The 26,394-nt window shown below is 37.6% G+C and overlaps 2 protein-coding genes across 5 annotated transcripts; one reads left to right on the forward strand and one right to left on the reverse strand.

Annotated features, from left to right (window-relative positions):
- On the forward strand, positions 1-9,755 carry MPHOSPH6 (M-phase phosphoprotein 6). Its single transcript, XM_044663648.1, has 5 exons — positions 1-79; positions 4,515-4,627; positions 4,961-5,051; positions 8,440-8,534; positions 9,010-9,755. The coding sequence occupies exons 1-5, from the start codon at positions 29-31 to the stop codon at positions 9,140-9,142; spliced, it is 483 nt and encodes a 160-aa protein (XP_044519583.1). The 5' UTR covers positions 1-28; the 3' UTR covers positions 9,143-9,755.
- LOC123237038 (arylamine N-acetyltransferase 1-like) lies at positions 78-24,526 on the reverse strand. 4 transcript variants are annotated; one of them, XM_044663646.1, is made up of 3 exons: positions 24,426-24,526; positions 24,141-24,255; positions 19,730-20,942 (listed from the first exon to the last, which is right to left on the reverse strand). In XM_044663646.1, the coding sequence occupies exon 3, from the start codon at positions 20,935-20,937 to the stop codon at positions 20,068-20,070; it is 870 nt and encodes a 289-aa protein (XP_044519581.1). In that variant the 5' UTR covers positions 20,938-20,942; positions 24,141-24,255; positions 24,426-24,526; the 3' UTR covers positions 19,730-20,067. The 4 variants fall into 4 exon arrangements, 3 of the variants coding, with proteins under 3 accessions (XP_044519581.1, XP_044519579.1, XP_044519580.1); XM_044663644.1 differs by having other exon boundaries at positions 24,141-24,252; positions 24,400-24,526; XM_044663645.1 differs by having other exon boundaries at positions 24,400-24,526.
- Between the last annotated feature and the right edge of the window lie 1,868 nt (positions 24,527-26,394).

Here is a 26,394-nt window from a genome sequence, read left to right on the forward strand (position 1 = left end):
TACTTTAGGGGAGACTGGTGGAGGAGCCATGGCGGCCACGTCTAAACCGAAGCTGTCCAAGAATCTGATGCGGATGAAGGTAAGAGACGTCGCAGCGGAAGATAATGCGGGGTCCCCGAGGGAGACTGAGGCCTCAGGAGCGGAGAGAGGCGAGGCCCCGAGACTCGTCGCGGAGGCCGCAGTCTGGGGCAGCAGAGGAAACTTGGGACCAGATCACGGATGTGGAATACCAGACTCAGAGGGCCGGACTTTATTCTGTCAGCAGCAAAAAAAAAGAAAAAAAAAAGCCCTTGAATGTTTTCAACAGGAGACTGATGACTGACGTGGTCAGAGAGAAATTTTAGAAATGAACATTTTCTCTGCCCCCAGGGCCCTCTTCTCCAAGGCACTTTATAATGACTATACATTTCTTATTTACTTACATGTCTAGAATTATTTTTTCCGCCCAGTAGAATGTAAGCTTCTTTAGGGCAGGGGCCATTTAAGCGTGTGTTTAAGCAAGCACCGAGCCAAAGGCCTAGAGATTTAAAAAAAAAAAAAAAGGCAAAATGCAGCCCCTGCACTCAGAAAACTCACTGTCTACTGGGGGAAATGACATTCGAACAATTATGTGCAAACACGCTATGTACAGGATACATTGGAAATAATCGACAGAGGAAGGACTAAAAATAAAGGAAAATTACTTCCTATTGAAGGTGGGATTTTAGCTGGAACTTGAAGGAAATCAGAAAATCCTGGAAGCTGAGATTAGGCAGGAGGAAATTTCATTTTGACTTTTTTTATCCCTAGCACCTAGGACAGTGTCTGAAGTGTGGAATAGATTAGTGAGTGAAGTTTCAGACTTAATTGATGGAGAGTCTAGAGGCAGAGAAAACTGTTAGGAAATTTAAAATAAAAAAGAATCCAGACAAGAAATGAATGCTGAAGTAGGGTGGTGACAGTGTGAGTAGGAGGTGGTAATGAGAGATTGGAAAAGTAGAGTGATTTAGGGACTAAAGCATGATGAGAGGGTATCAGTAGTGAATAGTTAGGTTTGATGACTGGTAGAAATGGAGATACCATTGTAAAAATTAGAAATCAATGTAAGTAGAGAATGGTGGGGGTTGGAAATAAATTCTATATTTAAATTTTTAGGTGCTTGTGGGGCACCTGGCCATTAGAGATTTTTCCAAAGATGTTTAGAAATGGTCAGAAAACTCGAGACAAAAATTGAGTTTAAAAATAGAAATTTGGGGGCAGCCAGGTAGCTCAGTGGAGTGAGAGTCAGGCCTAGAGACAGGAGGTCTTAGGTTCAAATCCGGCCTCAGACACTTCCCAGCTGTGTGACCCTGGGCAAGTCACTTGACCCGCATTGCCCACCCTTACCAATCTTCCACCTATGAGACAATACACCGAAGTACAAGGGTTTAAAAAAAAAAAAATAGAAATTTTAAGGATCAGCACTGAAGCAGTAGTTGTTCAGCTTTAAAATCCACGACAGAGTTTTAGTTTTATCTAAGGAACAATTTCTAGCCTTTATAGGCTCCAGGAAAAAAAAAAAAAAGAGAGAGAGAGAAACAGAAAGAGATTCTAGATCTTTTTGTTTGTCTCTTCTCACTCTTTTTGAATCTCTTAACTGTTCTTTTATCTTTTTTTGTTGTTGTTCTCTCCCTTTATCTGGCCATAAAATGGAACTGAATGTTTAAAACTGTATTATATTTATTTTCAAGTCAACTAAATTTTACTTAGTGTACATATCTCAGTCATATCAGTAATCAGGATCAATAAATATATTGATATTAGTAGCTTTGATGAAAATGCAAGAAAATAGGTTTTTTAAAACAATTTTCTATATCAATCCACATCTACAACCACTCAGTTGACCAAAAGGTGTGGGAAAGACTAGATTCTACTTTACAAAGACTGTCTTTCATTAAAGAATCTCTCTTGTATATTTTAAGATCATACAAGTTTTTTTGGTATTTGCAGTCACAAGATAATTAGTGACCCTCTGAGTATTATCAGGTGAGGCATAAAAAAAGAAAACAGTCTCACCAAAATTGGGTGAATACTTAAGATTATCATCATCCTTGTCATGGAAGACACACTGCCCATGATCCAGTGAGAAGAGACTCCCTATAGAGGAGGAGATTTTTTCTAGTGCTTCCATTTACAGATGACATGCTGATTGCAATGCCCAGATTAGTCAAAAGAGGTGGGACTGTCAATTTTTTAGGAAAATGCAAATGAATGGCATATGCCTACTGTCCAGACAATGATGTGAATAATTAGATGACAGTCTACTGACATCAATACTTGTATTTGACACAGGCAATGCATACAGACAATGAATCGGATCTACTCTTGAATCAGAAAAGTGAAGTGGATTAAGATATTTTGCAAAACTCATCTTTTAACCTCAGTCCTCTCCCACCAAAAGTCCTATGTTTGTAAATCTTGTAATATTATCTCCTTGGAATCAGAGTTGCAGGTAACACAAATGGCATTAGAGAGACACAAATTAAACAAAAATGGCATATAGCATTCAGGTATGCCTTATTTTATTGCATTTTGCTTTATTGTACTTCAAAGACACTGTGTTTTTTTACAAAATAAAACTTTGTGGCTTTGAATTGAGTCTTTCAGTGCCACGTTTCCAGTGGCAGTGCTCACATTGTGTCTTTCACATCTCACCACAAACCGTGCCCATATAATATAACAAACTTAATAAATTTGTGTGTTTTTGATGTTCCCCTTCTCTCTCCCTCTCTTTGGGCCTCCCCATTCCCTGAGACACAACAATATTGAAATGAGGCCAGTCAATAAATCTATTGTGGCTTCTAAATATTCAAATGAAAGGAAGAGTCAATGAAGCAAACTTCATTGCTTCTTATATTAAGAAACTGTCATAGCCACTCCAGCCTTCAGCAATCACCACCTTGCTCAGTCAGCAGCCATCAACAGAGGCAGGATTGTCCAGAGCAAAAAGATTACAACTCATTGAAGGCTGAGATGATGGTTAGCATTTTTAGCAATAAAGTATTTTTAAATTCAAGTATTTATGTTGGAGTTTTTCAGGCATAATACTATTGCCCACTTAATAGATTATAATATAGTGCAAACATAACTTTTATATGCATTGGAAAACCAAAACATTTTTGTGACTCACTTTATTGTGGTGATCTGAAACCAAACCCATAATTTCTTCAAGGTATGCTTATAATTCTAATAATTAACTTTGCTTAAAAGAAATAAGAAATACAGGAAATATCTGATTGGAAAAGAGGTGAACCAGTCATGTAGCGATAAGAGATGGACATCCCAGAGGAAGAACTCCAGATTGTTTAGCAAATTCTCTTTAAGTCAGTCATTAAACATTTACTAAGTCTATACTATGTGCCAGGCACTGTGCTAAAGATAAAAAGAAAATCAAAAATAGGATTATTGTCCTTCAGGAGCTCTCATTCTAATGGGAAAGACAAGATACAAATAACTACATATTAGACATCCACATCATAACTGAGATGTTCTCAGAGGGAAGGGGAGAACTGAAGTAGGTGGGTGAGCCATGAAAATCTTCCTGTTATAGGTGGGATTTGAGTAGAAGCTTCAAGGAGTCCAGAGAAGTGTAATAATTAAAAGGTCGCCAAATTGTAATAATTAAAATTAAATTATGAGGCTGTTAGTAACTTTATTAATTTAAAGTAATAATAGTAAAGAGAGGGAAATGTAGGAAAGAGGTAGAGAGCAGTTTAGCTAAATACCCTAATTGCCATTCTAATGGAATGAAGCTCATCACCGACAAAGGCTCCTTCAGGTTCAATCTCCAGTCATAAGTCTTCGAGAGTCTCTTCAGTAAGAGTCACCAGCGCAGTAGTGTCACCAATGCAAGAATGTGTGTTCAGCCCTCTGAAAATGCCTTTATAAGCTGTTTTCTCCACCCACTAGCTCTCCCATGTCACATCTCAGGAATCAATCATAATTCCAATGTCACAGAACCTAGGAGTTAAAGATGAAAAATGAAGGCATTCACACATGGACCAGTGCAAATGGAGTCATTAGATAGAATATCAGGTGTGAGGAATAGCAAGTAGGCCATTGTAACATACAGTTTGTGGAGAAGAGTACAATGCAAAAAGACTCAAAATATGGAAAGGCATCAGGTTGTAAAAGGCTCTAAATGCCAGAGAGGGTTTTATATTTGACCCCCGAGGTAACAAGGAGGCACTGGAGCTTATGGAATACATGTATATTGGTGGGCCAGGGAGGGACAAGGGTCAGACTTCTTTCAGGAGCATCTCTTTGGCATCTGAGTAGAGAATAGATTGGGGGAGGGGAGGGGCACTTGGTGAAGGAAGTTAAAGTAGGAGGCTATTGCAATGATTCAATCAATTTTGGAGAATAGAGCAAGAATCACATAAAGATGACTTTCAGTCCATACCAACTAAGGGAATAAAATCATGGCTCCATGAAAGTATAAAAAGTTAAAAACTATCTAGTTCATTACTTGATTGATTACATTGTTTTTAATCTAGTTCATGCAAAGGGGATTGGATGCAGAAACTAAAAAACAACTAGAAGAGGAAGAAAAGAAAATAATCAGTGAAGAACACTGGTACTTGGATTTACCTGAACTTAAGGAGAAAGAGTAAGTTTATTGGAATTTGCATCTATAATGTCCCATTTATCCAGAAGAAATTTTCTGTAAATGAGAGTAAATTAAATGCAAATGAACTGCCTAGGAAAATTTGCTAATCTTTTGCTTTCTTCAGTTTGATGTTATTTGCCAGGGGGGGAAATTTATAAAATAGAATATTCAAACTTGATTTTTTCTTTAGTTAAACCATCTCTGACGTTTCCCTTGAGTCTACTAAAAACCTAAAATTGGCTAGTTTTGCATTTTATTCTTGGCTTTTGTTTGCTGTTCTTTATTACAAATAATAAAGACATGGTATTCATATAAATATATTTCCCCCTTTAGGAGTTTCATAATAGAGGAGCAGAGCTTTATGCTTTGTGAAGATCTTTTGTATGGAAGAATGTCATTCAGAGGGTTTAATCCAGAAATCGAGGTATTTAATAGTTATTCCAAATCTGAGATTTTTCTAATTTAATTACTTCTACCAGTAGTGTTTTTTTAGAAAATAATTTATCCTTAATGGAAGATAATAATTCTTAGAGTACATAGGGCAGCATCTAAGCTCTTTGTAATTTGAAGCTGGAACCTCACAATCCCTGTCTTCTTCAAGAATATCAGGATTTTGATTCAAATGGTGCCATCTGTTCTAAAAAATTTTTTTCTTACTGGTCTTTACAGATATATCTCCCTTTTGTATACCTCAAGTTTACCTTTAAATTATTGTGTAAAATAATTTAAATTCTTATGCATCGGATTTAAAGGCAGTCTTATGACACATTCTTTTATCAATCCATGGAGTGGTATTGCCAGAAGAGTATTAAAGGTTATTTTACAGAGAAGTGAGGTCAGAGGTATACTAATTTGCTTATAGTCACACATTTTATAATTACCAGAGCTAGAACTGGAGTCAGATTATCTAAATCAGATTTAGTGCTCTGTGAACTATACCATGCTTTAAACAAGACCTGCAGAAAGCCCCCTTTAAGAGAACTTTGCTTCAAGGTTTCTGGAAGTATCTTCCCAAGGTGAGTTAGGAAGTATCACTACCCAAATGGGTGAGGGTCCATTTTCAGAGTATCCTGTAACAGCATGGTCTCTGCAGTCTGCCAAAGTAGGTGTATCAATAAAATAAATAGTTCATCTTTATAGAACATTTTAAGTTTTATGAAGCATCTTATGTACATTCTTATTTGTTCCTCATAACAATATTGGGATTATCAACATTTTCCAAAGGGAGAAGCAGGTTCAGAGATATAAAATGACTTGTCCATCATCACAGAGCTAAGAAATGTCTTAAGCAAATTCTACTCCAGGTCTTTTCACTGTGTGCTCTATTTACTGAACTACATTGTACAATCCTATGCCTTATTCTGCTATTGAGCTACTTAACTTTAGGTTTTGTCATGGCTCTGGGCCATACCTACTCATAACAGCAAAGCTGCCATCAATAGCATGATTATATAAAAATGCAGTAAAGACTGCTAAAAATGCTAAAAAAAATGCTAAAAAGAGATTTTTTAGTTCTGGTTTTTAAAGGGAGGGAGGTGAAATGAGAGTAAATTCTGATATTATTTCACAGATTGTCATGTAACAGAAGCAGAATTTACTTTAATAGATGTTGTAAAAGTTGCACTGCTCTCCAAGAAATACTAAAAATATTGTAAGACTAGCAATGTTTTGAGCAAATAATTAAGGACACGGACAATGGTCCTTGAAGAGAAGGCATTGATGGCTTATAATCAGTACTGATAGAATGACCACCCACACCAGTGAGTTCACAAATCCATTAAATTCTGCATCAAAAGGCTTTTGAAAACTATGGTGATTTTTATGTGTAAATGTTATATTTATTTGTTTTAGTAGACATATCTTAGGTAAGAGAGAATTTAAAAATGGAGAGAAAAAAACAGCAAAGAGCAAAGAAGTTTTAGGATCTGGGCAGGAATTTGGACTAGATGAACAACTCAAGGTTCTGTGGTCATTTTTATCTCAAAAATTTTATGATTTTTAATTCAGATGCATCAAGTCGGGTTTGAGAGTTTCACAGAATGCAAGTTTTCATTAGAAGCTTATTGCAAAGGAAAGGCTGTCCTAAGTTGTTAGATTTCTGTTGCTGCTCCATGGTTGTTTCACCATATATCTTGCAGTGGCATACATTTACAGATTCTGACAATATTTGTAACAGGAAAGGGAACTAAACTACCTACTGTGATCCAGGTGCTATACTAATTGCTTTACAAGTATTATTTTATATGATACTCACAACAACCCTGAGAAGTAAGTGCTCTGTCCCAGGCAAAGATGTTAAGTGATTTGCCCAGGATACACAGCTAAAAATGATCTGAAACTGGATTGGAACTCAGGTCTTCCTGACTCTGGCCCTATCCACTACAAACACCACAATACAACCTACATTTGTTTTGTGGTTCAGTCTCCATTGTCAAACACAATACTAGCCTACAAGTGTAGCAGAAAGACCCCTGAACCAGAAATTGGGAGTCACCAGGTTGTCTCAGCTCTTCTACAAACTACATGACTTTGATCAAATCACTTAACTTCTTTGGACCTAAATTTTCTCATCCATGATATAAGGATAATCTGTAAGGCCTCTTTTAGGTAAAGTGTTATGAGTGCAAGTCTGAAAAGTTTCTAAGTAGGTATACCTTAATTAATTCTAAGTGGATTACAAGAAAACTTGAAATTCAGGTAACAGAAAAAGATATTTGTATTTTAGGGGGGGAAATGGCATCAAAAATCAAATTGCCTTATTGTAATAATATTTGTAGTATGTACAGAACTCCTTGGCTGTGTTTTATAGTAATACAAAATGATTTTATCTGTATAGGAAACTATGTAGGAAACTTCTAACACCACAGATCATACCTAATCTAATGACTCAGGTAACTAGCAGACAGCTCCTTGAGGTACTTAGAACATGAGTGACTCACCAGTGAAAACAACTACTGAGTGTGAGGTGGGATCTAAACATAGACCTTTCTGACACCAAGCCCAACACTTTACAATGCCATGCTTTTAATGATCTATTTTTTGTNTGTGTGTGTGTGTGTGTGTGTGTGTGTGTGTGTGTGTGTGTGTGTGTGTGTGTGTGTATAGATTAAAAATGTCTTCTGTACATGTGGAATTCTTACTGAAGCCACAGAACATCTGGATCATGATTAAGTTGCATAACTGCATTTGGAATTATAGAGCCCCCAATACACGTTTTACATGCTTTGACAATCATAAATACAATTATCTTCAGAACCGGCCCTAAACCAGCTTTTTGCAGTTGAAGTTGGTCACCATACCTATCAAACCCCAAACCCCAATCTATGTATTTTTTTTTTGCATATCTCAAGCAACCACTAACCTCCCAATTACAGTTTTGTATGGATGTCAAATATTATAATATATATATAATATAAACCTACCTTTGAGGTAGGTTCGGTTTTGTTTTGTGATATTTATCAGTTTGCTTTATTCTTGGTTCCTGGTGATAAGAAAAGGACTAAGGGAGTCATATGATAACTTAAAAATATAAGAAAATCATTGCCTACATTTATTATTTTCTGGTAGTGTGACATATGTAGGACCTTCATTCTTATTTTGAATTGTTTTTATTTTCAAAGTACTTTTAGCTAGCAGAGTGCTAGAAGTTGACATTTACTCTAATCCTTTAAAAGTTAAGGACAGTAGTTTGAAACTTGGTTTCTCTCCTGCATTTTCCCTGCTCTTCTCACTTTCCTTTTTTTGGCCAGAAGAAAGCAGTCCTGCATAAAGCCAGAGCTGCACTGGCTCTAATGCTCTTGTTTCTTTTTAAGAAATTAATGGTCCAAATGAATGCCAAACACAAAGAAGAAGAAGTTGAAGATGTAACAATGGAGGCTGATGTGTCTGATGAAGAAATGGCCAGAAGGTAACCAGCCAATTGCTTTGTGAAAGCTTTATGAAAGGATATCAAGTATACCCCCGGCACACACTGGTGTTTCTGTCAGTTGCTCTACACTGTGGGGAAAAGGGACCCAAGAGGTTACATGATTAGAATCAGCATTCTTTTCTAACCTCAGCCTTAAATTGTTGCTTACCCTAGGTGGGCAGTCTTAGTGCTTCATGATAACATGATGATTAATACATAGCTCATTTCTTTAGTTTAATAGGAAAATGTAAAAAGTTAGTATGGTAATTTCCTGACAATGAATTTTAAGTGTTTTCCTGGGTTGCCCAGTTCTGCTGACTTCAAGTTTCCACTGCCCATTTTGAGACTTCTCTTAGCAGTGGTTTTGATTATACTCAACAATTCCTTGTTACAAATAACACTTTGGATTATTAACAAATCATAATTCTCACTGCTAATAATAGAAACTGAATTTGCTATTATAATTTCTTTATAGATATGAAACTTTGGTGGGCACAATTGGAAAGAAGTTTGCTAAAAAAAGAGATCGAGCACAGTATGATGAAGATGAAAATGGTAACATAAGACCAGTTAAAGCTAAGAAGACATTTTTAAAACCTCAGGATTAGACTAACTAAAATATGCAGGAAGTTCTTTGATATATTTTAAAACTATTTCTAATTAGAATTGGTTTATTATTAATATTATTATACTTATAAAGAAATTTGTAACTTTTGAAACATATTCTGTTCCAGAAACAGATATATGATGGATGTTATACATCCTTGGCTAAGGGGTTGTCTTTGACCGTGGGATCTTTAGCCTTGATTTGTAAAACATAACAAAGATAGGCAATTGTTTCCTAAGGCATTTGAGTTGAGAGAATAGTTGTTTCCTTTGCCTGATCATTTATTTCAAAATCTTGGATATAAAGTGACAGTACTGTTTAAATTGCCCTGGGTATGTTTGCATTTTATTTAAAAATATTAACTAAGACAAGCCAATAAATCTATTTGAGAATAAGGAAGTTTTATAACACAGTCTTTTATAAGGAATTCATTTATGTGTACATTTGGACAGGATGGAAATGTTATCATGAATGGTGATAACTCCCATTCTGTGAAATATTTACTTGCTGTCAGGTGAGATTACTGCTTCTGGCATTCTGCATATTTGTCCTGATAAATGTTTGTAGCTCCTAAAGATGGAAAAATATGTCCTGAAATAAATTTTTTTTTCCTTTGTGTGCTTATTGATTTTTTCAGTCAGCAAATAAGTCCTACTTTGTACAGTCTACTGTACTAGACCAAGGGGAACACAGAAGTGATTAAGACAAAAGTTATTGCCCTCAAGTCATTTATAGTCTATATAAACTATATAAGTGATATAAAATAAAATGAGATCTTCTTGAAGAGAAGAACTTATGCTTGGGGAAGAATTCATACATTCAGGCAATTGGATTTCAATTTAATAATTAATATAAAATTAGGAATTTAAAAGAATTCCTGGTAACTTCCTACCTTAATAGTGCCATTATGGGGGCAGCTGGATAGCTCAGTGGATTGAGAGTCAGGCCTAGAGACGGGAGGTCATAGGTTCAAATCCAGCCTCAGACTCTTCCCAGCTGTGTGACCCTGGGAAAGTCACTTGACCCCCATGGCCCACCGTTACCACTCTTCCACCTAAGAGCTAATACACAGAAGCTAAGAGTTTAAAAAAAAAAAAGAAAGAAAAAAAATAGTGCCATTATGAAAAACAAATAAATAATGTATGTAAAGGCTCTCCAATAGAATGTGGCAGTAGTATAAATAACATAGCATGATACAAGGTGATGACTCAAATTTATATTGTGGTTTGCAAAATATTTTTCATCACAATAACCTTATGAGGTAGATTGCGCAGGTGTTATCCCCATTTTACGCAAGAGGAAACATTTAAAGGAAGCAAGGGTCTCGTTTTTAGTTACATAGAGCTGGAATTCCTAATCTTGTTTTCCTTTCATTAGCACTGATACCACAAAGAGATAGATCCTTTAATAGTCATTCAAAGGCAGTGCCAAAGTTGCATAACTAAAGCAGCCTCATATGTTGGCAAGTCCATCCAACATACATTTTTTTTAAGTCTTCAGTAATTTGTTTCACCAATTACAAGTAAAAACAATTTTTAGTATTTTTTAACATTTTAAGTTCCAAATTCTCTCCCTCTCCTCCCCATTCTCTAAGATGTTAAGCAGTTTGATATAGGTTATACAAGTGTTATCATATAAAACACTTCCATATTCATGTGGAAGAAGACGCATATTTTTTAAAAACCTATGAAAAAGATGAAACAAAAAATGGTATGGTTTGATTTGTATTCGTATTCCGTCATTTCTTTCTCTGGAGGTGGAGAGCATTTTTCTTCATGAATCTTTTGGGAGTCTTGGATCATTGTGTTGCTGGGAGTAGCTAAGTCATTCACAGTTGTTCATCATGTTTTATTGCTGTTAATGTGTACAATGTTCTTGTTCTGCTCACTTCTTCCTGCATCAATTCATGTAAATCCAAGTTTTTCTCAAATATTTTTGTTCACCATTTCTAATAGCCCAATAGTATTCCATTACAATTATATACCGTAACTTGTTCAGCCATTCCCAATTGATAGGCATCCTCATAATTTCCAATTTTTTGCCATCATAAAATTGAATTACTATAAATATACTTGCACAAATAGGTCTGTTTACCTTTTTCTTTTTTTTATCTCTTTGAGATACAAACCTAGTAGTGATATTACTGGATCAAAGGGTTTTATAGACCTTTGGGCTTAGTTACAAATTGCTCTCCAGAATGACTAGATTGCTTCACAACACCAAGAGAATTAATATGTCCCAATTTTTCCACATGCTCTCCAATATTTATAGCTTTCATGTATTAGGCGTATACTATACTAGCAAGAACACTGGATTTGCATGTAGGAAAACCTCGGTTAGTATACTTCCTCCAACACGGTAACACTGGGCAAGTCCTATAATCCTTTGGAGCCTTATATTCCTCATCTGATTGGATCTGTGATCTAATTCCCACAGAGAAGTAGGCCCTTATCTGCAAAATGAAAATAATGCTTTTTGTGCAGTAGCTACCTCACAGGATTGTTGTGAGCATTAAATGCAATAATCAGGCATTTATTAAACCCTGTTACTAAGCACTGAAGATACAAAGACCAAGGTAAAAGTCCCTGTCCTATCAGGGAAGAAAACATGTCCATATGTAGACATATACAAGATGACTCTTCATAAGAGAGGACTAGCATCTACCATAATCTAGAAAGGAAGAAGCACTTTAACTGAGTCTTAGAAATCCAAAGAGCCAAAGGTGAAGCTGGGAGTGCATTCTGGGACAGGGGGATGCCTAATGCAAAGACATGAAGACAGGAAACAGAATCAGTCCATAAGTGTTGAAATGCCTACTATGTATCAGACACTGTGCCACATGCTGGGGATACAAGAAAGGCAGAGAGCAGTTCCTCCTCTCAAGCCCACAGCCTAATGGGAAAGACAACATGCAAATAATTTTGTAAAAGCAAAAGAAATTTAGAACCAATGGAAGATAAAACAGAGAGGGAAGCACGAGTATCTAGAAAGATTGAGAAAGGCTTCTTGTAAAAGGTAGAGTTTTAGTTAGAACATGGAAGAAACAAGAGACAAGGAAATGGAGGTGAGGAGAAAGAGAATTCCAGGTGTGGGGACAGCCAGTGAAAATGCTTAGAGATGAGAAGCCCCTTTGAATAGACTGGAGTTCATGAAAAGGGGTAGTATGTAATAAACATAGAACAGTAAGGGACAGGGGCAGGGTTTGAGGCAGATTCTAAAGGACTTTAAATGTCAAACTGCTAAGATTACCCCCAGAGATAATAAGGAGCAACCAGAGTTATTAAACAGAGAGTGGTAGTCAGACCTGTGCTTAGGGAAAGCACTTGGGCAGCTGTGTGAAGGATGGACTGAAGTGGGGAGAGACTTGAAGAGGAAAACCATTTAGAAGACATTAGAAAAGTCCATGTAAGAGGTGATGAGGGACTAAATTAGAGCAGGGACTGGGTGGGGCAAGAGAAGGGGAATAATTTGAAAGATACATAAAGTGAGTATGAGTATTTGGCAAATAAATTGAAGGGTGAGCTAAGGGATGGTGAGAAATTGAGGTCATCAATATTGCAAACTTGGGGGACTGGAAGCATGGTAAAATTAAAGCCCTTTGTTAATAGCTAACTTATAGTGCTTTAAGATTTGCAAAGGGCTTTATGCGTATTCTCATTTGATTCTCACAACAATCCTGTGATGTAGGTGTTAATATTATCTCCATGTTTAGGATTAGGAAACTTAAGGCCAAGAAGTTAAGTAATACTGAGTATAACTAATAAGAATCTGAGGCAGATGTCAAACCCAGATCTACAGTATCATACACTGCCTCCCAACTAAAAGTCTGATTTACGTCAGCTAATGTTATTACTGAGCCACTGCCAAAACAGATGAGAGAGCTTGTAGGATGATTGAGCAATATGGCCTCCCTGAAATTCTTAGCAGGATTAGCTATCAGAACACATGTAGTTATGGAAAGAAAGCCCTCAGGTGCCAAACATGGTCTCAACACCTTCCACAAATTGAAGAGCCACTGAATTAAAGAGTTCTATAAATAACCACTCCCTCAAGGATATTAATTATTCACAACTCAATATCAGTTGCTTTAGTCAGGTCAATTTGACCCACATGAATGGTTTAATTGGGGCAGGGAAAGAGCAATTTTGGAGCCCAGGGCTTTTTTTTTTTTTTTTTTACATGTTAAGATGGCAGGATTAGAGTAAATATGATGATCTAATAGAATAACACAAGGGTCCTATGATAAAATGGAATAAACAGTTCACTTGGATTTGGAATACCTATATTTTTATCCTGCCTTTGCCATAACCCCTATGTGATCAAGGGAAAGTCTCTTCCCTTTGGGTCTTAGTTTCTTCTTAGATTGAGGTCAAGCCTCTGTCCAAGAACAACTACCTATATTTTCTTTGTTGTTCCCAATGGCCTCTTGATAGAATGACACTAGATTTGTATTCAGTTCATATTCCAGCCTTATGAAACCTGAGACCTAAACTCCCATGCTTGGTCACTTTCATATCTATATGCTAGATCTCCCTACTAGAATATAAGATCCAGGAGGGCAGGGACTATCTCACCTTGATAGTTTTATCCCCATCTTCATTTCTTCATGTCTCTGCTCCTTTCTCTCTTTGGAACTTCCCTCTGTGCTTGGGGCCTTCTCACCTTGTAATGTCCATCTTTCTCTATGGCCTTCTCCTCCTGAATTATCTCTCCACCATGGTTCATTGGTAAGTTCCTCCAGGGGCCTCCTTTTCAGAGGGGCAAAGACCAGCCAACTTTTGTTTCTTTTCTAGCTCTACCTCTGACCTTCCAGATTTCGATACCATTGTAAATTGTAATTTATCTAAAAGATTGTTGCAAATAAGAACAGCTAAGAATGTTAATATAGGAATGTTAAGTGGGGGGGAACTTTGTGTAACTGTTTGGGCCTGCACAATGGATAACTGCTGGAGACAGATGTAAAAAAATCCCTCTATTTAATAAATACTGAAAAAGGTTTGAGGAAAGGTAACCAAAGGTGAGAGGATTTGGATTGATTACCTAGTCTTAAAGGGGATCTAAGCTTTTACCCACTTCTCTCTAGTTTGCAAGAACTTATTTCTTGCTCAGGCTTCCCTGAGCCTAACTTACAACTCCTTATCACTGAACTAAAACCCCAGAATCTATGCTAAATAACCTATTCTAAAATTTATCTATATCTATTATTATATATTATATCTATATCTATTATATATATATATTATCTATATCTATCACTGCATCCTTGTATCCCTTCAGATCCCCTCCCCCTCCCAATTCCTAGTACTTTCTTGGCCTAGTCAGGCTTCTGGGCTTTTAGTAGGCCTCAAAGGCCCTGCCTGCTCTGCAGTCACACAGAGGGGAAAAAACTGCCTCTTTCTTATATAAGTAAGTTTACTGTCTCCTTAGATCTCTTTCAGCTTTAAATCAGTTCTGTTATTCACTCTCTTTGCCAACTGCCAGCCCTTCCGGGCCTAGCTAGGCTTTTCAGCCTAAGCAGGCTTCATAAATGGTCTGGCCATCTCAGCCACTACAGAGAGGAAAAACTGACTCTTTTTCTGTTGATTTCCCCCACAAACTTATTCCAGAAACTAATCTGTTCTCCTCCTCCACCTGCCACTGGGTTTTTTCAGTGTTCCAGGGAACAGAAATGCCCACCTTCTCCTAAGGCGGGGAAGGAGGGGAGAAGTGGGGGACACAACAACAACAACTCTTAGAGATCCCCTGCTGTGCAGGTCAGCAGTTGGAAAGCCAACTGACTCAGGCTACCCAGAATTCTAATAGGCAGCCTTCCCAAGATTCTGTCTGGCCTTAGAGAAACCTTGCCCACTATTCTTTACTCTGTCCTTAGATGCTAAGATCCCAGTTACCCCAAATGGTCCTCATTAGCCCTATGGCTTAATTAATCCTAATATCATCTAACCCCGTCAACAGGTCTCCACTGGCAACCTCACCTTTCATCTCCCTTTTATGTGATTCCCTCCAGTAGAATGTAAGCCCCTTGAGGGCAGGAACTGTCTTTTTGCTTGAATTTGTATCCCCAGCATCTGACACATAGCAGGCACTTAATACTTATTGACTTCTTTTATCTCTACATAGCCAGGCACATCCTCTAACAACAGACAGTCTACTTCTCTGAGCTTATCTCAGTCCTCTCCAGGATGGGAGAATCTGCCAAATCCGGCATCAAAATAAGTCTTCCATGGGGTCCTAGTTCCCCCTTACTCAGTTTTTCTACTCATTTTCCTATTACTCCTGACTGCTTCCTGCTGGCTTAGATGTAGTGAGTGCTTCCTGTATGTTTTGACTTCCTCTGGGCTCCTCTCCCCATCCCAGAGAACTGATTTTTGCTTTGATATCATGTGCTGAAACTCTACAAAATCTGCATACTTTTACCTTTTAATCTGAAAAAAATCAGATTTTGACTGCAATTTCTTTCTTGTTACATTAATATAAGTTATTACACTCATATACAATAGCTCCTATATCTGTCCAAATATGTGATTTCTTTAGAGCAATTAAACTTCTTCATGGAAACTCATTCCACTTGTGCAAATCAGCAACCTGCCTATAACTTAAAGCCTAATAAAGTTACTTTTTAAGTACCTTAGTACCTTGCCCATGATGGCATAGTTTATATGGGTCAGAGGTAGGTATTGAACCTGAATCCTTCTGACTCCCACAGCTGGTCCTTCTGCCCATTAAACCATGTTACCTCACAGATCCACTATAGTAATGTGTTGTAAGTTCATTAAAGCAGCACTGACTTTAGTTTACTATAGTAAACTTTAGTTTACTATAAACTACAAATATAGTTAGTATAGAATAAACAATGTACTATTGTATAAAACTAAAACCTAATTAATTTTACTGTAATTATGTAACTAATACACTTATGTAACTTTACAAGCATAAGATGGGAGAGGCATGGACAGAGTAGTTCTGGGAAAAAAAAAAAAAAAGACCTGGGAGTCTTAGTGAGTTGCAAGCTCAATATGGGACAGTAGTGACATGTGGCAGCCAAAAAAAAAAAAAAAAGCTTTCATTGCATTGAGAAGGGAAGAACATCCAAGAAGAAAAGTGATAGTTCCATTGTACTCTGATCTCATCAAACTTCATCTGGAATACTATGTTTAGTTTTGAGGCACTGAGATATAAAGGGCACTGATAAGCCAAAGAATGGCAATCAGGATGCGAGTTAATGATATATGAGGGTCAGTTGAAGGAAATGGGCATTTTACTTGAAGAGATTTATGAGGACATGAAAGCTGCCTTCAAGTATTTGAAGGCCTGTCATGTAAACTTATTCCATTTTGTCCCAGAAGGCAATACCTAGGAGTCATATTTTGACATCATAATAGGAAAATTAAGGCTTGAGATAGGGAGAAAAACTTCCTGACAATTCAAGTTGTCCAAAAGTAGAATGGGCTGCCTCAAGAGGTGGTAGTTTCTCCATACTTGAAGGTCTTCAAGCATTGACTTAGACTACTTGTCAGGTATATTATAATAAAGATAATGAAGACTCCTTTTATGTCTAAGTTAGGCTAGCTGGCCACTGAGGTTTTTTTTCTGATTCCCAAATTCTATGATATTCTGCATATCTAAATTTCAGGAATTAATCATTTATTTTATTATTTTAAATGTTTTTTCATGGTTACATTATTAAAGTTTTCTCTCTCCCCTCATCCCTCCCCCCTACTGGAGTTAACAAGCGATTCCACTGGGTTATATATATTCTCACTCAAATCCATTTCCATATTATTCATTTGTGTAAAAGAGCAAGCCTTTAAAACCAAAACCCCAAATCATATACCCAAATAAACAAGTGACAAATCACATGTTTTCTTCTGGATTTCTACTCCCAACAGAGTGGGAAGCCAATAAGAGAATAGATAAAAATCTGAGACTCCTCTTTTGACCCCTTTTGTGATCCTTGTAATTTCTTGTTGAAAAGTATTGTGGCCTTATTGAAAAGCTTTAAGTTCCTAGCATACCTGAATTTAAAAGGTTAACACTGTTCCCCTTTGACCAGGAATGTTGCTGCCTGGTATAGCCAAGACCAAAATCTTAGGGGGGGGGGAGCAATTCGACCCTGAGAAGGATACTCCCAACTTGGCTTCCTGATAAGAACCCAGTCAAAATTCAGCCTTGGCCTTGGTCTATTCTGAAGCCAATGTTTTGTGTTTTGATGTGACATAATTTGTAACTTCTGCACATCTGCAAAGTTTCAGGGGGGTTCTTTTGTGTGAAATGAGTCTTGAAATATATATAATAAACTCCATGCTCCTAAAGACAGAGCTGGAAGCATGAGCTAAAAGATGTTCAGTGTCAGATATATCCTTATCAACTAAACTGTCCTTATCAGATTATCAGAGATGATAAAGAGATCTCTACACCACAGTTTTAGCATTCTTTATCATAAGTCCCTTGGGATTGTCCTGGATCATTGCATTACCATTAGTAGCAAAGTCAATCAAATTTGATCATTACACAATGTTACAGTCTCTGCATATATAATGTTCTCCCGATTCTGCTCATTTCACTGCACATTAGTTCATGTAGGTCTAGGAATTAATCATTAAAGACTCTGACATTCCTGGATCTAAAAACTTTTCCAATATACTTTTGGTAATGGGATTTTTGATACCTCAGTGCCACTCTAATAGGCAGTTTTGCTCAATTGTTTTGGGGAAACTTTTGTGGAAGTCAACACAGGGAAGGCTCTTAAAATTTTTATTAAAAATTCATTTGTTTTTATTTCTTTGTTGTGGTTATATTAATATTCCCAAATATCTCTCTCCCTCCTTCCCTTTCCTGCACTAGCAAAGGCATCACTTGACAAAAAACATCTATGTATAAATTATGTCCATGTTTCTATTTATCATTTCTTTATCTGGAGATGGACATTTACAAGTCATTCTTCAAATAGTAATTCTGTAGCTGTATATAACATAGTATTCCATCACAAGCAAATACCACAACTTGTTTAATCATTCCCTAATTGATGGGCATCCCCTCGGTTTCCAGTTCTTTGCCACCACAGAGAGGTACTGTAAATATTTTAGAACATGTAGGTTCTTTTCCTTTTTCTCTGATCACCTTATGAAACAAACCTAATAGTGGTATTGCTGGATCAGAAAGTATAAACATCTTTACAACTCTTTGGGAATAATTCCACATTGCTCTACAAAATGGTCGGATCAGTTCCACCCACAGTATATTAATGTCCCCATTTTTCCAAATCCCTCCCAGCATGTCATTTTTCCCTTTTATCATTTTAGCCCATCTGATAGGAGTAAGGTGATATCTCAGTTCTTTTGATTTGCATTTCTCTAATAACAACTTAGAGCATTTTTTCATATGGTTATATGTCACTTTGATTTCACTATCCAAAAACTGTTCATAGTTTTTGACCATCTGTCTATTGGAGAATAGCTCATATTCTTCTAAATTTGACATAATTATTTTATTGAAGTAAAAATAATAAAATTCATTTGGAAGAACAAAAGGTCAAGAATATCAAAGAAATTAATGGAAAAATGTAAAGGAAGGAGGTCTGGCACTATCAGATTTTAAACTATATTATAAATTTAGCAGAAATATCAAATCTATTTGATACTGGCTAAGAAATATAAAAGTATATCAATAGAATAGAACAAACATACAACAAACATTCATAAAAGATTAACCTTGTGTTTGATAAAAGTAAAGATCCAAGCTTTGGGGATAAGCATTTACTATTTGGTAAAAATTGTTGGGAAGATTGGAAAGCAGTCTGGCAGAAAGTAGATAAGTCTATATTATAGACCAATATCTTAAACCAGTGATGGGCAAACTACGGCCTGCGGGCCAGATGCGGGCCCCCTGAAATGTACTATCCAGCTGTGCGACATTATTCCTAATCTGATAAGTAGAATACAATACAATGAAACTTCAAAAGAGTTGCCTTAGAAACAGACTGACAGATGAACATTTCCTTTCCTTTGGCCCCCTCTTTAAAAAGTTTGCCCATCACTGTCTTAAACCATTTACCTTGCAAGATAAGATCAAAATGGATGTATGACCTAACATAAAAGGTATCATAAGCAAATGAGAAGATCAGGGAACATATTACCAATCAGATCTATAGAGAGGAGAAGAGTCTATGAAGAAATAGAGATAGAAAGCATTGTAAGACATAAAATGGGTAACTGATTACAATAAGAGGTTTTTTAATAAAACTAATATAGTCAGGATTAGAAGGAAAGCAGAAAATTTTGGGGAAAATTTATAGATAGTTTCTTGGCTAGAGGTCTCATAATTAAAATATATAGAGAACTTGGAGGTCTTCAAGAGGACTGAACTACTTGTCAAGTATGTTATAATGGAGATTCCTTTTGCATATGGGTTAGGCTAGCTGGCCAATGAGATTTTTTTTCTGACTCCCAAATTCTGTGATTCTCCTGCCCATCTAAATTTCAGGAATTAATCATTAAAGGCTTTGGCATTCCAAAGTCTAAAAACTTTCCCAATATATTTCTTTTTTTTAATTTTATTGATTAATTATGAAAAATTTTCCATGGTTACATGATTCATATTCTTTCCCTCTAATCCCACCACTCCCCTCCATAGCCAATGCGCAGTTCCACTGGGTTTTACATGTGTTCCAATAAATTTCCAATATACTCTGAAATTTCAGTTCCACTCTAATAATAGGCAATTTTACTTTACTGTTTTAAAGAAATTCTTTATGGAAGTCAAGGTGAGGAAAAGTTTTTTTAGGGTTGTTTTTGTTGTCGTTGTTGTTGTAAAACATTTTTTTACCTCAAAACAAAATATACAAAATTTATCAATAAAATCATGTTTTGAAATTTTCATTGCCATGGTGCATCTATTTCATCACCCCAGGTGCTACTGTATTTTCTCTTACTAAATGGTAAAAGATTTGTCACCATGCTTTGGGACAAGCCTTTTGTCAAGGGAAATATTGAATATGTCCTTCAGGCTCTTCTCAATATCTTCATCCTTCAGAATCTTAAACTCTACCAAATCCATGTTTTCCTTGTAATTGAATATTCTGTGAGTAAGAGTCCAGCCAACTAAACAGTAAACTCCATCTACTGTCTGCAGAGAACAGAAAGACTTACTTGTAAACACAGACTGGGGGGAATTCTGAAGGAAGGTATTTGCAGACATAAATTCTTCTGTTGTTCGTGGCTGAAGAGTAAAAGAGTAGAGATGATGGAATTCATTTTTTTCTAAGAGATCAGAGTTATGAAATTCTGAGTTTGGAATGAATTGTTTCCGTCTTATTTGATCCAAGTACCAGATTCCATTCTCTTCTTTTAATCGAAAGATGCAAGAAGTCTGAGGTTGATCCTTTCCAGAAACCAGTTCCATTGGCTGCCATATTTGGTGAGAACGGCCAAATGCCCCATCCACTATATAGGCTTTCTCACCTATTGTAACTTTTAGGAGCAGATGAGTCATAGTGCTATACTGCCTTTTTAAGGGATTGTAAACATATCCCCCTAAAATTGTGGTCTCATACCCCATTGTGGTCAAGACCCAAAAGAGAAGGTGATTTCCTTCTAGACACCACCCGCCTCTCTTCCTCCTCACTATTTTGTTATATGTGGCCTCTAAATTCAGCTCTATGGGTATTCCACAGTGAATGTCCAAGTTTTCAAAGGGCACAGCTTGAATATGATGCCACATCACTTCAGTTAATGTCTCCAAGTCCAGCTTCTCATTGCAATGATTATAGCCAATCCTTGCAAAGTATTCTCTAATGTCCATATTCCCTGGAACAAACCAGCATAGCTTTACTGGATAATAAAATACTGGGAGGGTAGTATGTATGAAATAAGACAGGTAGCACCAGATGGTGGAGGCTTTGATAGCCATGCTAAGAAATCTGAACTTTACTCAGTAGACAATAAGTAACTATAGATAGGCTTTGAGCAAAGAAGCAAGAGAATCAGATTTATTCATGAGGAATACTAGTTTGGCGTCACTAAGAGGAAGGGACAGTTTTAGTTATGGCAATAGCCTAAATGGGTGATAGTAAAGATCTGTTAGTATGGTGGTAATACAGATGAAGCCATTCATGATTTTCTTTAATGCCACTACTTTCCCTTTGCGATATATCTTGTCTGTACACATAATTGTCTTCAAGTTGTCTTCTGTTAGACTGTGAACTCCTTGACAGCAAACACAGTTTTGTTTTGTTTTTTGCCTTCACATTTCCAGGGTTTAAAACATTGCCTGGCACAAAGTAGATGCTTAATAAATATTAGTTGGCTTCATCTGACATAATGGATAAAAGATATATTGAAAAGGTAGAATTGCTAGCATTACATAATTGGTAACTGTCTGGACATGAGAGGTTAAGGAGAGAGAAAACAGTCAAGATTTCAAACATGGGAGAGTGGATATATGCTGCTGCCATAACAAAAGGTGAAGCCAGAAAGAAAAGCAGGTTTAGCTTTGGACATTTTGACTTTGAAGTATCATTGAGACATCCAAATATAGAGGACCAGAAAACAACTGGAAATGCTGATCTGGAGTTTGAGAGCAAGGATAGGGCCAGGCGATGTAGTCTTAGTAGATATTTCTGTAAAAATAGGAGATGAAACTACAAGTGAATGAGATCGTCAAATATTGAAACAGAAGAGGGCTAAGGATAGAAGCATGTGGAACAATCACCTTAAGAGGCTGGGAAGAATTTGGGAAGTTAGTAAAGGATACAGAAAAGGAGCAATTAGAAAGGGGAATCAAGAGTTTAGTCTCTAAGATAAAGGTCCTTCACCTAGGGATCCATGGAATCCCCAAAAGTCTGTGGATACATCTCAGAGGGCACATGAACTTGGATAGGAAAAATATATGGATAACTGTATTTCAATATAATCAGTTTCCTTTGCAACCACCTGGATTTTATTTTATGTATTAAAAATATTACTTTGAAAAGGGATCCTTAGATTGCCAAAGGGGTCCATGATTCAAAAAAAAAAAAGGTTAAGAACCCCTGCTCTAAGCAAAACAATGAAAGAAGATCCCATTGGATATGGGGGTAGTTAACAGTGCCAGTGCTGTAGAATTCAGGAAGGTTGAGAGCTAAAACATAGGATGTTGGGTTGGCAAGCAGGTTGTTGGCCATCATTGGCAAAGCAGTTTCAGTGGAACCAGGGTAGAAGAAGCCAGATTTCAAGCGGAGAGAGTGAGTAGGAGAGAAAGAGACATGAGGCTTAAACAGTTAAAGTATAGGTGGCTTTTCTTAGGTGCTTTGTTTTGTTTTGTTTTTTTAAAACCTTACCTTCTGTCTTAGAATTAATAATAAATATCAGTTCCAAGGCAGAAGAGCAGTCAGGGCTAGGCAACTGGGATTAAGTGGCTTGCCCAGGGTCACACAGCTAGGAAATATCTGAGACTACATTTGAACCCAGGATCTCCCATCTCTAGGCCTGGCTTTCTATCCACTGAACCACTTACCTGCACCCTTTTCAGGAATTTTAATCATGAAAGGTAGAAAAAATAATATGACATTTGCATATGGGAAAAGGATCAAAATAAATCTGGACCCCAGAAGGTTGGCAATAAACTGATCCTTTATTCTAGTCATATCAACTCCTAAATACTGGTGATTAAAGCACTGAAGGACTTCAATTTCCTTTGGCAAAGGGCATAAACATGGTGATAAAGTCAAATATGGTTAAGTATTGAAGTAATTACAATGTTATTTATAAAAAATATTTTCTTCTTGTCAAACAAATTATAATTGTGTGGAATACCCTATGATTATAGATTTTGAACTAGCCTTAGTGGACTCTCATATTACCAATAATTGGGTAGAGTCCTAGTGGTCACAGAGTCACATGAGGTCACACAGGGGCAGGGGCAGGATTCAAACCCAGGTCCAGGTATGGGATTCAAATCAAGGGCTGGTCTAAATCCAGCACTCTTTCTACACTTCCATATCACAAATGTGATAGATTTCGTAGGATCTGTGACCTTAGATCTTAGGCCTTTCTTAGGACAAAAAACTATATATTTATTTTTACTAAATTCTAACTAAAATTTAGAATTTCCTTCAAATATGGATATAGGCAACAAAACACAAACCTGAAAAGGGGTCCATAAACTTCACTAGAGTACTGAAGGGGTCTATGACACAAAAAAGCTAAACCTGTACTAGAGGTAATACCTGAAAGACCAGTTGGAAATACAACTCTAAGGGGCAGCTAGGTGCCTCAGAGGATTGAGAACTGGACTTAAGAGACAGGAGATCCTGAGTTCAAATTTGAACTCAGATACTTCCTAATTATAAGACCCTTAGCAAGTCACTTAACCAGGTTGCCTAGCCTTTACCGCTCTTCTGCCTTGAAATGAATAGACAATATTGATTTTAAGATGGAAGGAAATGAAGGAAAGAAGGAGGGGAGAGAGAGAGAGAGAGAGAGAGAGAGAGAGAGAGAGAGAGAGGCAGGGAGGGAGGAAGGCAGGGAGGGAGGAAGGAAGGAAGGGAGAAAGAGAGAGAGGGGAGGAAGGAAAAGAAAGGAAAGAAAGGGAGAGGGAGGAAGGGAAGGAGGAGAAAGCAAGCAAGACAACTTAAGTATCACCTACTTAAAGGTTCTTAACTTACGGTTCATGAAGTGTTTTTGTTTTTTTTTTTTTAATTTTATAACTATGTTTCAACATAATTGGTTTCTTGTGATCCTATATATTTTATTTTACGCACTTAAGAACATTCTGAGAAAAGTGGTCCAAATTGGCTTCACCAGATTGCTAAGAAGGTGCAGGTCATAAAAAAAGAGGAGGAGGGGGTAAGAATCCCCGATTTTACATGGTGGGTGGGCACTTTGAACTACAAACAAAATGGGGAAATTACAAGGTGTGATCTGTTAAGAGCTATGAGGGACATTAACAATCCCTAACGTAGTCAACTATTATCTAAAGCAAGTGCAGGTGACACCTCCCAAAGGATTCCTGGGAAACAATCTCACCTGGATCTCTGGAGCGTAATCAGCCTAATAGAATGGCAACTCCTTTCCTGAGTCTTCTCCGTCTCGCTGCTCTCTGCCCAGGGAAACAGGGAAAGGTTCTGGGAGAGTCCAGCTACTTAAAGAGAAAGTAACAATTTCAGGGAACGCTGGTGCAAAGGGCACTCTTATCACCAATGAGGAACTTCCTGTGGGCTGGAGCTTGGGGGATGGGCAGTTCTGTACTAAAAGCAGCTGAGAAGTAGGGAGGGCCAGCACCCACCTTGGACAAGCCCAGCTAGAGCTCACCCGGGTTGGAAAAGAAAATCTTCAGGGACTTCCACTTCAGACCCGTCTCCAGAGGCAGGAAATGTTGAGTCTCACAATCACTTTCCTGCTCCTCCGCCCGAAATCACAGTGTGTGTCGCTTCCTTCAGCAGCACATATACCAAAGTCATAGCGTACACTTGGTTACTTATTGATGATGGGCTGTCTAATTTCTAGGGTCAGCTTCCTCCCACACCCTGAGGATTCTGGGACTTGTAGTTTTAATGTTTCACGCCCCTCCAAAATGCTGAGCACCTGTCCCAGGTTCCTCTGTCCTATCAAAGGCAGAAAACAGGACCCCAGTCCCTCCCCTCCCCTCCCCGAGAAATATGGTCCCCTGAGTCAGGAAGACTTGAACAGACTGAACAACGAATAAATGAGTGAAGTAAAAAATGAAATAAGCACTTATATAATACTCCAGGCATTGTGTTATAACCTCTTGTGCTAAATGGGACCAGGCGATTCTTGTCCTCAAGGAGCTTACATAATATTAGGAGAAGACAATGCATAAGCGGAAGTGAAAAGTGGGAAAGAAGGGGAGGGTGGTGGCCAAGAAGTATGGAGCCTGGACCAGGCTAGATTAGGAGTAAGCTTGCCAGGCAGCGCTCAGAGCCACAAAGGCAGGAATTGTAATGGGAACAGAAGGCCAAAGTGCAAGCAGAATGACTTGGAGATGGCAGGGAAATAAAAAGAAAACTGCCCTCCCCACCAACCTCAACCATAGCAAGACCTGAGTTTTCTCCAGGACGGATCCTTTCTCAAATGTGGACTTCTTTTTTAGACTCATTTCAGATCCTGCAGAGCTGTAGGTATTAGGAAACATGGTGTCCCAATAGCTAAGGGTACCTTAGCAGCAGAGGACTTATATCTGACCTTCTAATGGTTTCCTTAAAACACTTATCTTCAGTCTTAGAATGGATACTAAACATTGGTTCCAAGGAAGAAAAGAGGTAAAGGCTGGGCAATGGAGGCTAAGTGACTTGCCCACACAGCCAAGAAGTTTCTAAAGTCAAATTTGAACCCAGGATGTCCCATCTCAAGGTCTGGCACTTTAACCAGTGTACCACTTAACTGCCCAATAGCCAGTATAGCCAAAAACTAACCACCTGTGACTTGTTTCTTTTTTTCTTTTCTTTTTTTTTTAACCCTTACCTTCTGCCTTAGAATCAATACTGGTACAAAGGCAGAGGAGTGGTAAGGGCTAGGCAATGGGGGTTAAGTGACTTTCCCAGGGTCACACAACTGGAAAGTGTCTGAGGCCAGATTTGAACCTAGGACCTCCCATCTTTAGGTCTAGCTCTCAATCTACTGAGCTACCCAGTTGTCCCCCCTGTGACTTGTTTCTATGAGAGGTTTTAGGACTCAGGAAGGTATAATTGATCTATAACAATTATTCCTAAAGTGGGCACCACTGCCCCCTGGTGGGTGCTGCAGTGATGGGGGGGAGAGGGGGCACGCGCAGTGATGGACACAGGTGCATTTATCTTTCCAATTAATTGCTATTAAGGTTTTAAAAAATTAATTTCCAGGGGGCTAAGTAATACTTTTTCTGGAAAGGGGGCAGCAGGCCAAAAAAGTTTGGGAACCACTGATCTATAATTACCTTCAAGAACAAAATTTTGCTTCCTAATTTCATTTTGGGGCATTATTTTTAGCTCTCAATCCATTTTTTTCGGTTATTTCAAGCCAATGGAATCTAGATTGAACCCAGGCCCTTCTAGCACATGTGTGAATTTAGGACAAACTACTTTTCCCTTTGGGGGGGGGGTCTCAGTTTTCTCCTGGTCCCTTCTGATTCTAAATCCTATGATTCCTATGACCATAAGTTAAACCCGTTTGCATGTTTTCTGGGCAGATCTCAAGGCATTAACAACAGTTCAATAATAACAGAAATATAAAGGTTTATGATGGCAATTCAGGATTAGGTCATCACCACTAGAAATTACGAAAT

Source organism: Gracilinanus agilis, chromosome 2 (assembly GCF_016433145.1).
Source record: "Gracilinanus agilis isolate LMUSP501 chromosome 2, AgileGrace, whole genome shotgun sequence".
Taxonomy (NCBI): Eukaryota; Metazoa; Chordata; class Mammalia; order Didelphimorphia; family Didelphidae; genus Gracilinanus; species Gracilinanus agilis.

Bases quoted from the DNA above. Each gene is read 5' to 3' on its own strand.
- LOC123237038 (XM_044663646.1), bottom strand. From the start codon at position 20,937: ATGGACATTAGAGAATACTTTGCAAGGATTGGCTATAATCATTGCAAT.
- MPHOSPH6 (XM_044663648.1), top strand. From the start codon at position 29: ATGGCGGCCACGTCTAAACCGAAGCTGTCCAAGAATCTGATGCGGATG. The intron at 4,628-4,960 runs GTAAGTTTATTG...TTCCCCCTTTAG, and splicing joins CCTGAACTTAAGGAGAAAGA to GAGTTTCATAATAGAGGAGC. The intron at 5,052-8,439 runs GTATTTAATAGT...TTTCTTTTTAAG, and splicing joins GGTTTAATCCAGAAATCGAG to AAATTAATGGTCCAAATGAA.